Raw genomic sequence first — 12,414 nt, 5'->3', positions numbered from 1 at the left:
CCAGGGATGGAGCTACTTCCAGATGACTGGCTCTGCTTGCAAGACAGGTAAAGATGACACCATAATGTTTACAGAGACTTCGACCTCTCTTTACTTCCAAAGGCCCGAAGTAATCTACTCCGACATTTGTAAAGGGAGGGAGATCAGGAAGAAGCCTTTCCTTCGGTAGGTCTACCATTTTTTGCTCGCCCACTCTTCCCTTATGTCGCCTGCAAAAGCCGCATTGTGATATGATTTTCCTCACAGCTGCATTGGAATTTGTTATCCAAAACTTGTTGCGCAGCTTTGACAGAGTGTGATTTCTTCCATCATGACCCACCTGTTGGTGAATATGCCTCAATATGAGCATAGAGATGTATTGATCTTTTGACAGAATGAGTGGATGCTTAGTCTCTTCTGGCAAAGCAGCCTTACTCAATCGTCCTCCTACTCTCAAAAATCCATCCTGCAAACGTGGATCAAGCTTGTACACAGAACTGTCTCTAGACACAGATTTTCCAGCTAATAGGGCGGCGATTTCTTCCTTGAACCTCTTTTGTTGACTGTAGTGAATGACGGCCATTTCAGCATCTAAGAGATCCTCAGCTGACAACATATGGCTTTCAATGGCTCTTTTGGCCCTCTCCATCTCCAGCGACACATTGAGAGATGATCCACCTGCCTCCTTTCTGTGGAGCTCAAGAGCATGTAAGTCCTTTCTCTTTTGTTTCAACTGCAGCAGAATTCTCTTCCATTTGAGAAACCATGCCACCGCCACTTTGAGTCTCCTCCAATCCGAAAAGTAAGTTAAAAGCTGATCTGTAGCAGTCGGAGAGCCCTGGGTAATGATGGTGTTTACTGTAGCTTCTCTTTTGACCTCCAAATCATCATCTGCAAATTGTGACCTCTGTGATGTCTGCAGGCCAATTCTTTTCTGGGTCAAGGAGAAACTTCGGGCCCTCAATCCAGCAGATCTCCAACCTTCATACCTCTGGAGGCATAGTCTGCAGGGTTGTCTTTGGTATTAATATACCTCCACTGAGAGACTTGAGTTGCGTCTCTAATACTTGTTACTCTATTTGATACAAATATGTAGAAACGCTTATCCTCATTTTTTTATGTACTTAAGCACTTCAGTGCTGTCCGTCCAGAAAGTTGACTGATCCAGTGGCAGCTCCAACTCCGCTCTCAACATCTGATCTACCCGCACAGCCAGAACAGCAGCCGCAAGCTCCAGACGGGGAATGGGAATCGGTTTTAGAGGGGTAACTCTTGCCTTACCCAACAGGAAAGAAACATGGACCATCTTACAGTTTTCAATCCTGAGATAAGTAACAGTACCGAATCCATCCTGACTAGCATCAGAGAAGTTGTGCAGCTGTGCCTTAATGGGCTGTCCAAAGTCTTTGGGCTTAATGCATCTTTCAACTTTGAATGCTGCCAACCTTTTCAGGTCTTCCAGCCACCTTCTCCACTGATGGCCAATGTCTGCAGGTATGTTGTCGTCCCATCCACAACGTCTCCGACAGAGCTCTTGCAGCATGACTTTGGCTGGGAGGGTTACTGGGGCAAGAAAACCCAGAGGATCATAGACCGAGCTGATTATGGACAACATTCCTCGCCTGCTCTGTGGTTTTTCCTTTCATCGCCATTTTGAATTTGAATGTGTCTGACTCCACACACCATTGCAGCCCAAGAGCTTGTTCGACTGGAAGCTCATCTCTATCCAGATCCAGTTCCTTCAAGTGTTTCACTCTATGCTCCTCTTCAATGGTTTGCAGTACTGCCTTGCTATTACTGATCCACTTTGTCAAAGTGAGCCTCCCTTTTGGCAGATTTCAGCGAGAGCTTGAACCATGGCAACTGCCTCCTCGTCTGAGCGCGAGCTCTTCAAACAGTCATCAACATAAAAGTTTCTTTTGACTGTTTCCACAACTTCTAGTGAGAAATTAGCCCGATTATCCTCTGCAGTTCTCCTGAGTGCATAACTGGCACAACTTGGGGAAGAGACAGCCCCGAACAAATGAACTGCCATTCGAAATTCTTCAATCTCTTGGTTCACATTGCCCTCAGGCCACCACAAGAAGCGCAGGAAGTCTTTGTCCTCTTCAGCCACCCTAACTTGGTAAAACATAGATTTAATGTCTCCCATAAATGCCACTGGCTCCTGTCTGAATCTGGTTAGAACACCCAACAGTGAACTAGTGAGGTTTGGGCCTTGTAGCAGCTGGCTGTTGAGTGAAGTTCCCTTAAACTCAGCTGAACAGTCAAACACAACACGCAATGTACCCTTTTTGGGATGGCGTACACCATGATGGGGTATATACCAGAGCTTTCCATTTTCACCTTCCAGCTGATGTTGAGGCACTTTCTCTGCATAGCCATTCTTAATTACATCAGTGAAGAAGCTGGTATATTCCTTGTGGAATACTTCATCTTTCCTGAACTTCCCCTTTAATCCCAGCAGCCTTTGCTTAACCATAGAAAGGTTATTAGGAAGCGAAAGCTGGTCCTTTCTGAAGGGCATTTTCAAGCTGTAATGTCCATCCTGCAGCTGTGTTGACTCATCCATCATCTTTAAGAATCTAATATCTTCTCTCGACACTCCTTGTTCCTCTGAACTTCGCTCATTGAAGTCATGACTGTATTGGTTGCTCAGCATTTCCTCCAGTTTACAGACAGAAATCCTATTGACAGCAGCCACCGAGAATCCTGTTTTAGGCCTGCTGCTCTCTCCATCTCGAAGGGGACCATTAACTACCCAGCCAAGTACAGTTCGTATTGCATATGGTCCATTCTCTCTGCTGTTGATGACCTCCCATGGTTCCAATACCTTAGGAGCGTTAGTGCCAATCAACAGGTCAACATTAGCATCAATGCATGGGATCTGTACATCCGAGAGATATGGCCATTTCTGCAATTCTCCATGTGTGACAATGTTACTGGTGGTCACAGGCATTTTATTTTGTGTGAGTACTTCTGGGAGACTGTAGAAGCGGTTACTGCCAAGACCAGCTACCTCCAAACCATTCAGGGTGCTAGTTGACACAACCCTTTCCTGTCCCATAGTGCGCAAAAGGAAACTGGTTTTCCTACCAGTAATGTTCAGCCTTTGCATAAGATGTTCTGTTCAGAAAGTAGCCATACTCCCAGGATCCAGGAACGCATATGTTTGTATTATCTTGCTTCCCCTGATGGATTTAACCTGAACTGGCAAGATAGACGAAATGCTATCCTCCTTTCCGGCCCCTGTATGTCCACAAGTTTCTGATGCAGGTGGTTTAACATGTGCTATGCCCTTAGTGTGTTCACTTCCTGTGATGGCTCTTATCTTTCCAGAGATATGAAGCACTGTAGGATGGTTCTGACCACAATCTTTGCAGGTTAAGCGCCTGTCGCAATCCTTGCTCCTGTGTCCACTACCCAGGCAGCCAAAACACATCCCCTTTTCCTTCAAAAAGTCAATTTTGTCCCAATGCTTCTTCCCTTTCAGTTTGGGACACTCTTCTAGTCTGTGCAACTGAGAGCAGCAAACACATGCTTCTTGAATGATTCCCTTTAAGTCCAGCCTTTGTGGGACTGAGCTTGGAGTTCCACATCCCTTGGCTGCGTCACTTACAGTAACTGTGGCGAAGCTGTTACCTCTGACCTTGCTGAACTTTGAATGTGGCTTGAACTTGTTAACACTCTTTACTGCAGGCAAACCACTTATCGTGTCTTGGATGTCCCCAAAAAGTGGATCAGAAATGATCTTAACTTGGCGTTCGATAAATGAGACCATGTCTTTAAAGCAAGCTCTGCGATTGTACCTCTCCAGTATTTCATGTGCCTGTATCCTCCATTTTTCTCTGTACTTAAATGGCAACTTTATCATGATTGCTCTCATGTTAGTTGGCATGTCCAGCTCCTGCACATATTGAAGTTCCTCCATTACATTGCAACAACTTCGCAGAAATAGAGAAAAAGTTTGCAGTGCTCCCACATCCTCTGCCTTCACTGCGGGCCAAGCCAAAGCCTTCTCCATGTAGGCTGCACCAATCCTATATTGGCTTCCAAAGTGTTCTTGGAGAAGCTCTTTAGCCAGCTGATAACCTCTGTCAGGAATCATGTGCTGACAACTCCTCACCAATTGTCTGGGCTGCCCTCTTGTAAATTGCTCCAAAAAATAAAGGCAGTCAGCTTTGCTAGCCTTTGATTCCACACTATGTTCAAAAGCTCTTATGAAGGTTTTATACTGAAGAGGATCACCGTCGAATGCTGGAATGTCTCGAGAAGGCAAGGACAACAAGCGCTGTTGTTGAACCAGAGCTGCTGTGATTTCATTTTGTCGGTGCATTATGGTGCACAGGTCTCCTTGTACTGGTACAGAATATAAATGCTGTTGCTCCACTGATGCAGGCTGCACATTGTTGACTGGCAGAGAGAGGTTTTGTTGTGTATCTCCATACTGCATTGTTCCAGATGTTTCTGTTTCCTTTTTCCACTTTGTCTCATATTTTGATCCAAAGACCTGATGTGTTTTTCCCTCAGAGTGTGCGTTCAGTGCACTTGATTCCTTTTGGGCTACTGAGAAGCTGCTTTGTGGCATTGCACTCCATGTGTATGGTTTAAATGAGTTTGCTGCAGGATTGAGTCCTTTGGAATTTAGGTTTTGTTCTTCATTCCTTTGCAAGTAAGAATTCATTCCATCAGAAGGTGCTTGAGAGTTACTGGAACATTCTGAGGCAGCTTGAAAAACTGCTAGCTTTGCAGTGGATGCAGCTATTTCAGCATCAATCTCAAGCTGCTCCCTTTTTCTTCTCAGCTGCTCCTCCTGGGCCTCTAGAGCATGCCTTTCCTTTAAAGCCGCAGCTCTAGCGAGAAGTGCAGCCCTTTCTGCTTCTGCCTTAATGCGAGATGAAGCTGTGGTTTTGCCACTTTTGTTACTGCTTTTACCACTTTTGTTACTTCTTTTACCACTTTTGTTACTTCTTTTACCACTACATGTGCTTTTTCTGTGAGAATGTCTACTGGCAACATTTGATATGCTGTCATCAGGGTGAACATCATCACCATCCTCATCACAATGATCATTTGCCAACCATTTTTCAACCTCAGAAATTAAACCATTTTCAACAAGCATTTTTGCAGCAAACCAAGTGTTTTGTTTGTCACTTTCTTCAGTGGACATTAAAGGCAACAGAGCCACATGAACATCTTTGGCTTCCCCACACAAAAGCACAATTTTTTCCAGTGTATGTTTTATCTCTTTTGCATTACCACTCTGCATAAGCTCTTGAGTTACATTTCTTAGGTTTTTAGCCTTAATTAATTTGTCTTTTCTTACATTTTGTAACCTTTCCACCTTTGCAACAAGAGCTTTGTGTGTTAATGTAATAGACCGTTTACTTTTTACAGATTCTGTCTCATTAACATTTCCTCCTTTCACCGAGGCTGCAGCAGCCGCTTGCTCCGCAGCAACCACGTCTGGTTTACCGTCCATAATGTCCTTTAATTCACACCGCAACGCACATCCAAGATGAAAGCAACGAGATAAAGTTCAGTTTATCAGTGTTGTTTTAGCGACCAATGCATTGGGATTACGCTCGCAAAGTTGTGTGCACACTTTATTATGGCCATAAAGTTGGTAGCGCTACTCTTTACCTTACACGCGGTGGGCGCCGTGATGTCACAATCCAGATGGATGAATCAGCTGATGACCGGTGCGTCCTCCAGCTCCACCTCCCATGCTTTCAAACAAATGCAGGAAATCCAGCGTCGAGTCTTCCTCCATGCACGATGGCTAACGAACTAACTGAAGCTAAGTTTTTTGACCTAAATGTAGTGACTTGATTTCGACCAAAACAAAACCTAAGCCACAGTGAGGGGCTGTTACCGGGACATGTAATTGACGCGTCGTCATGCGGCGGCTCCATGTATTAAATCAAACATCCTCGGACTTGCGCTTCAGATATTTTATTTATCACCGTGCCCCACTAAAGCATTTGCTATTCATACACTTACATCTATAACTTGCATGAAAACAACAAAAAGGCATAAAGATTAGCCCCTAAACGGCGGTCAAAAAACTGTGTGCTTCTCCCGGTAAGCAGCACACCTGAGGAGTAATTGCCTCTTCCTCTACATATACATTTCCGTAGACTGCTGCTCAACACGCCACCTACTGTGGCAACCAGGGAGTAACCTTAACACAGTTAGATACAAATGGCTCTAACACGCATTATGAAGACAGTAATATGCAGCCACATAGATGAGTGCACAACGTACACTCTGCTTGTTACACACACAGGATGCGCAGCAGCACACAAACATGCAAAAGATTACAAATAAAAGGATTACAATGTGAAAGATTATTATTGTGTATATTAATATATTTTAAAAAATATATAATAAAATGGACAGAAAAGGATCCCACAAGGAAAACTATCATCCAAAAGTTCATGATGCTATAGAGAAACTAATGGCCTCATTAGACCTTATAGATATATGGAGGATGAACAATCCACAAAAGGTAAGATACACCTGGTGAAGATTAAACCAGGTAAGTAGGTCAGATTACTTTTTGGTTTCTTTTAAACTGACCACTTTAGTCATAAAAATGAGTGATAGAATACGTTCAGATCATAACTTTAGTGGAATAAATATAATTACTCTGAACAAAAGAGAGGTCCTGGATATTAGACATTTAATCGGTTACTCTTAGAAAATAAGGTTTTTATTGAGGCTTCTAAGATTTATATACTTTTTTTTCACTGAAATGTAGGAACAGCAAACACTTTGGTATTATGGGATGCCTTTAAGTATATCCTGAAAGGCCACTGCATACAATACAGCTCGAAGATAAAGAAAAAACACCTTATTAAAGAACAAGAAATAATACAACAAATCAAATGATTCAAACTTGTAGATGATAATTAAAATATAGCAACATTAAACTCTCTTAAACAAAAGGGAAAAGAATTAGAACTTATCTATGAAGAAAAAACAAGCTAAAACTACTACAGAAATAAAGTAGAATAGATGGAAAAAGGAGAACAATGTACTAAATTCTTCATGAACCAACAACACAGGAATGCAGCAAAAAACACCACAAAACTCATAATAAATAACACCACATTTTAGAGCTAAAAGATATTATCAAAGAAGAACATCAATATTTTTCTACAATATTTTCATTTGAAAATCCTCCAGTCCTGCTTTTAAGTGCCAATAAATAAAAAATTTTCTCCCATCAATGAGGTCACAGTTAACCTGTGAAGAGAAAGTCTTATATGAAGGATCGATCACAGAGGAGGAACTGTGGCCCTTAACTCTTTTAAATCCTTTAAAAGCCTAAACCTGGATGGAATACCAGCTGAATCCTATCAAACCTTTTATCTCCATATTAAAGCTCATATGTTGGCATGTTTTAATAGTGTATATATGGAAGGGAAACTATCAGGACCAACAAGAAGGGCTGATTTTACTCATTTTAAAACAGGAACACAATGGACAACATAAAGACCCAACAAATCTTAAAAACTGGAGGCCTGTTACATTACAGTGTTATGATGCAAAAAGTCTGGCCAAATATCTTTCCAACCAGATAAAGTATTCCTGAGAGTCATTCATCCAGATCAATCAGGATTCATGACAGGGAGAAGTATAAAAGATAACATTAGACAGATTTTTAGATATAATAGAGTTTTATAATAGAGTACAAGGACCTGGTATAGTTTTTATTGCTGGTCTCCAAAAAGCCTTTGATGTTCTATGATTAGAATTTATGTACAAATGTGTGCACTATTTCAATTTTGATCCATTCATAATTAATTGGATAAAAACACTTTATAGCAATTCAAAATGTAAAATAATTAATAATGGTGAACTCTCAGAAACAATATATTTGAAAAGAGGTTTGAAACAAGGCTGTCCCCTATCCCCATACTTATTTATTTTATTTATTGAAAATCTAGGAGAAAAAGTACTAACTAACTAACATACAGGGTCTTTTTTATAAATAATATAGAATCCAAAGTAACAATGTATGCGGATGACACGAATTTTAAAATAATGCCGACTGTAAACTCAATACTGGTCTTAACTTAAGATTTGGATCAGTTTTCAAAGATATCAGGCTTGAAACCAAACTATGATCAATGCTGGTGTCTTCCCTGGAAAACAGACAATTACCTACATATTTCCTATCAGATGGACAAATGGACAACATTTTGGGTATATGTATCCCAGAAAAGCTGAGCAATATTACAAAAATAATTTTTGAAATTAAACTCCAAAAAATAGAAGAAATACCATCTCCCTGGACTGGAAAATCAATGACTCTCTATGAGAAAATAGCCGTAATAAATTCCTTAATAATACCAAAGGCATAGGGTCCTATCTTACACCCGGCGCAAAGCGGCGCCAAGCGCAACGCAAGTGTCTTTGTTAGTTTAAGACTGATGCAGTTGTCATTTTCCCGTCCAGCGCCCATGTTGTTTAAAAAGCAAATGAACTTACACCCATCTGAGCCACCCTTGTCATGTTGGTCTTAAAATGAATCAATAATAAGCTCCTTAGTCTTACTTATATTTACAGTTAGGTGGTTTTCATCACACTATTTGACAAAACCATCCACATCCTGTTGGAGGTTATCAAACGAGCATGTTCATAAAAACATTAAATCCACTTTAAATGCTGTTGTAAGGAATGTAAATAAACTGAGTATAAAGTGTTTCACAATCATCTTTAAATGGAGAGGAAGCTCTAACAACACTGATGAATACACATGTTGAGATTCTGTATGTCTGTATGTTTTAATATGGATAACTTCTTTGTTAGAAACGTCTTTCTGTCAGGTTTAAGTTGATACCTTTCACTGTTAAAACGTAGCGGTGGAGTCATGGACCGGTCACTCTTCATGGACACACAGCTGGGGGTAGGAGAGTCTGGTCTCTGCTGATGGATCCTGAAACAACAAAAGACAAATTAAAGACAGTTTAAACCTGAAAAATGTTGAATTTTGACCAGAATGTCACTTGTTGAAATCTAAGAACCAGACAGATCATCTGTAAGAGAACGATGGAGGAGAGGTGTTTTCTTATTCACTCAGATTCAAAGTGTTGTCAGTTTCAGTCTCATCTATTCCTCCTTGTAGACGGAAGAATTGTCCAGCTGATCTACACAAATAGGGGGCAACATTTCACATCCATTGAAACATTCCCCTTCCTCCACGGAGATAAATAACAAGATAACTCTAAGTACCAACTGAATAGTTACACACATGCTCCTAGGATAGGTGTCAGTCATAACATGTCAGAGAACTCACTGATAGTAAAACAACTTTTTCTACCACACAGCATCATTTTTTCATTAATTGCAGCCATTTTACAACACAGTAGAGAACTAATTTATCGATATGATATTTCAATATCGATCCAGCTTACAATGATGTGCCACAATGCCAAATGTCTCATGGTGCAACTCAGTGCAGTTCATTGGATCAGCTGATGTAACCAGCTGATGTCTCATCTGGCCAGTGTCTGCAGCAGCAGCTGGCTGCTCTGACAATGTAGGTGCAACTTTCCAAACAGGTGTTATTTGGATAAACTGACCACATATTACTACCATATTACAACACACACTTTAAACAGTCCTACAGCAAAAATCTCAACATCATTCAGCCTGGATCCACCATTACTGCTAGGGCTCAGGGCAGCTACTTCTTCTTCCTCTCATGTTGGACTGAGGGCAGACTGGACGCTACAGTGACTCACTATCGCCCCTGTGGTACAAAGTGGTGTTACAAGACCATACAGGCCAGACAGGGCTGGAGCTAGCTGGTTAGCATGCTAACTTCAGTAGATATCTCTGTAACACAATACATATAGGTCTATGACATTACGTCAAAACTGGGATTTCTTCACACTCTGTTGATAAATTTAGTTAATTTCGAAACGTTTATTCTCACACATTATACCTTCAAAAATAAGTAGCCTAAGTTATAAGAACTTAATTTTTTGCATTTCTTAGCCCTGAGGTAATGGTTGAAATAATCTGTGTGGCATAAAAATGCCATCTTAAAGAGGTTAAGTTAAAAAAATTTTCTTTTAAAAAGAACCTATCCTTAAAGATAGGCACCTTCGTGCTCGGGCCCTAATGATAAAGCTACTCTGGATGGCATTACCCTGGCCTCCAGCTCCACTGTAAGGAATCTGGAGTTATCTTTGATCAGGATATGTCCTTTAACTCCCACATAAAACAAATCTCAAGGACTGCCTTTTTTCACTTACGTAATGTCACAAAAATCAGGCACATCCTGTCCCTAAAAGATGCAGAAAAACTAGTTCACGCATTTGTTACTTCTAGGCTGAATTATTGCAATTCCTTATTATCAGGCTGCCCTAACAAGTCTCTAAAGACTCTCCAGCTGGTCCAGAATGCAGCAGCACGTGTTCTGACTAAAACTAGAAAAAGAGACCACATTTCTCCCATTTTAGCTTTGCTGCATTGGCTTCCTGTAAAATCCAGAATAGAATTTAAAATCCTTCTCCTCACTTACAAAGCCCTTAATGGTCAGGCACCATCATATCTTGAAGAGCTCATAGTACCGTATTATCCCACTAGAACACTGCGCTCCCAGTATGCAGCTTACTGGTGGTTCCTACAGTCTTTAAAAGTAGAATGGGAGGCAGAGCCTTCAGCTATCAGGCTCCTCTCCTGTGGAACCATCTACCGGATTCAGTCCGGGGTGCAGACACCCTCTCTATGTTTAAGAGTAGGCTTAAAACTTTCCTTTTTGATAAAGCTTATAGTAAGGGCCGACCAGGCTCGCCTTGGATCAGCCCTTAGTTATGCTGCTATAGGCCTAGACTGCTAGGGGACTTCCCATGATGCACTTCCCTCCTCCTCCTCTCCAAGTGTATGTATTCATGAACCATTAATGCATGTCACTAACTTGGCTTCTTCCCCGGAGTTTTGTGCTTTCTCGTCTCGCAGGAAACCTTCAGCTACAGACCGACTGCTGTCCAGCTTGATGCCCACCGCTGCTGCTATTATTATTATTATTATTATTAGTCATTATTAGGCATATTATTATTATTATTATTATTATTATTATTATCATTATTAGTCATTAATAAGCATATTTCTATTATTATTATTGTTGTAATTTTTATCAGCCCAGTTCTTCTGGTTTCTTTCCGTTAAAGGGGAGTTTTTTTCTTGTTGATGTCACAAAGTGCTGCTCATGGGGGAATGTTGAGTCTCTGTAAATTAAAGAGTTCAGTCTAGACCTGCTCTATGTGAAAAGTGCCCTTGGTGCTATATAAATAAACTGACTTGACTGATATTTCTCTAATAATGTCCTCTTGCTGTTACGCTGCTAAAGTCAACATTGTTTCTTGTGCTGCAATGATCCTGATTGGTTGCTGAGCTGATTGTTCACAAAACACATCATCAAGGTGAACAACGTCTTTTACCCTGCCATGCTGTGTGCAGTGGAAACATACTTGAACTGTGCCAGCATGACTCGACAACTTGTGGCTGATCATGGCCTGACTCAGTCTGACGACCACACAATGGAAAAACACTACAATTCTACAAAACACCTGCAGAGCAGACGGACAGACTCATGATCCTTCCCTCCAGGATCCTTGAAAGGGTAAACAGCTGGTCCACTGATCCAGAGTAGCATTTTAGTGTATGCAGTCTATAAAACTTGGTTTGTTCAATGGTTAAAATCCAGCCTTTGTTATTTTCTTTTTATGATATTTCATTTCATGTTAGAACATTCATGTATTTTCTGTGTATCTGATGCACAAACACAGAGGACGTGACGTAGCTAGATGTGAAGTATCATGAATATTAATGATCAATAATAGATGTGTTTTATTATGTTTCCTGCCACCATGCAGGCTCACTTTGGTCTGGGTTACAATATTTATATTATGTACTGGTTTGCTGTAAATTTCAGATGCTTTGTGTGTTCATTGTTTTAAACTTGGTGTGATGGTGCAACTGGATGATTAGTTATGTAGCTCACTACCGTCTCTCAATTTCCTGTCTCTCCAGCTACAGGGCGTATGAATGAATTGATTATATCATTTAGTAAGTTACATTATTTCTTGTTTCTGTCACAGATCTGGTAGTGCAACATGCTTCAAATGAGAGCAAGAGGACGTCTCTGTAGTGTAGAGTTGTGTTTTGGAGTGTAGTTATCAATGAAAGCCTGTTTGTAAAGCACTGCCTACAGCCTGTTCAGAGTTACTTGTTAATGTTTTTGGTTGCTGTGTGTGTGTGTGTGTGTGTGTGTGCGCGTGCCTTGTTGTATTGTTACCTGTACCGTATAATGTGGCTGTGGCTCTATCAACAATAAATCATCTTCTGATTAGGAATAAACCTGCATCCTGTGTGTGAACTGTCCATAGCTGAATATGCTGCTACGCTGCTTTGACA

The 12,414-nt window shown here is 40.9% G+C and overlaps 1 protein-coding gene across 1 annotated transcript in view; it reads right to left on the bottom strand.

Moving 5' to 3' along the window:
- The window catches only part of LOC121886177 (NLR family CARD domain-containing protein 3-like), a 101,427-nt gene that overhangs the window by 8,575 nt on the left and 80,438 nt on the right, over positions 1 to 12,414 (bottom strand). Inside the window, exon 8 of the mRNA XM_042396107.1 lies at positions 8,831 to 8,926. Within this exon, the coding sequence (XP_042252041.1) occupies positions 8,831 to 8,926 (96 nt within the window). The remainder of the gene's footprint in view (positions 1 to 8,830; positions 8,927 to 12,414) is intronic.

This window comes from Thunnus maccoyii, chromosome 19, assembly GCF_910596095.1.
Source record: "Thunnus maccoyii chromosome 19, fThuMac1.1, whole genome shotgun sequence".
Lineage (NCBI taxonomy): Eukaryota > Metazoa > Chordata > Actinopteri > Scombriformes > Scombridae > Thunnus > Thunnus maccoyii.
Note: the sequence above shows the minus strand (reverse complement) of the source record. Positions and strands in the feature narration are given on the sequence as shown.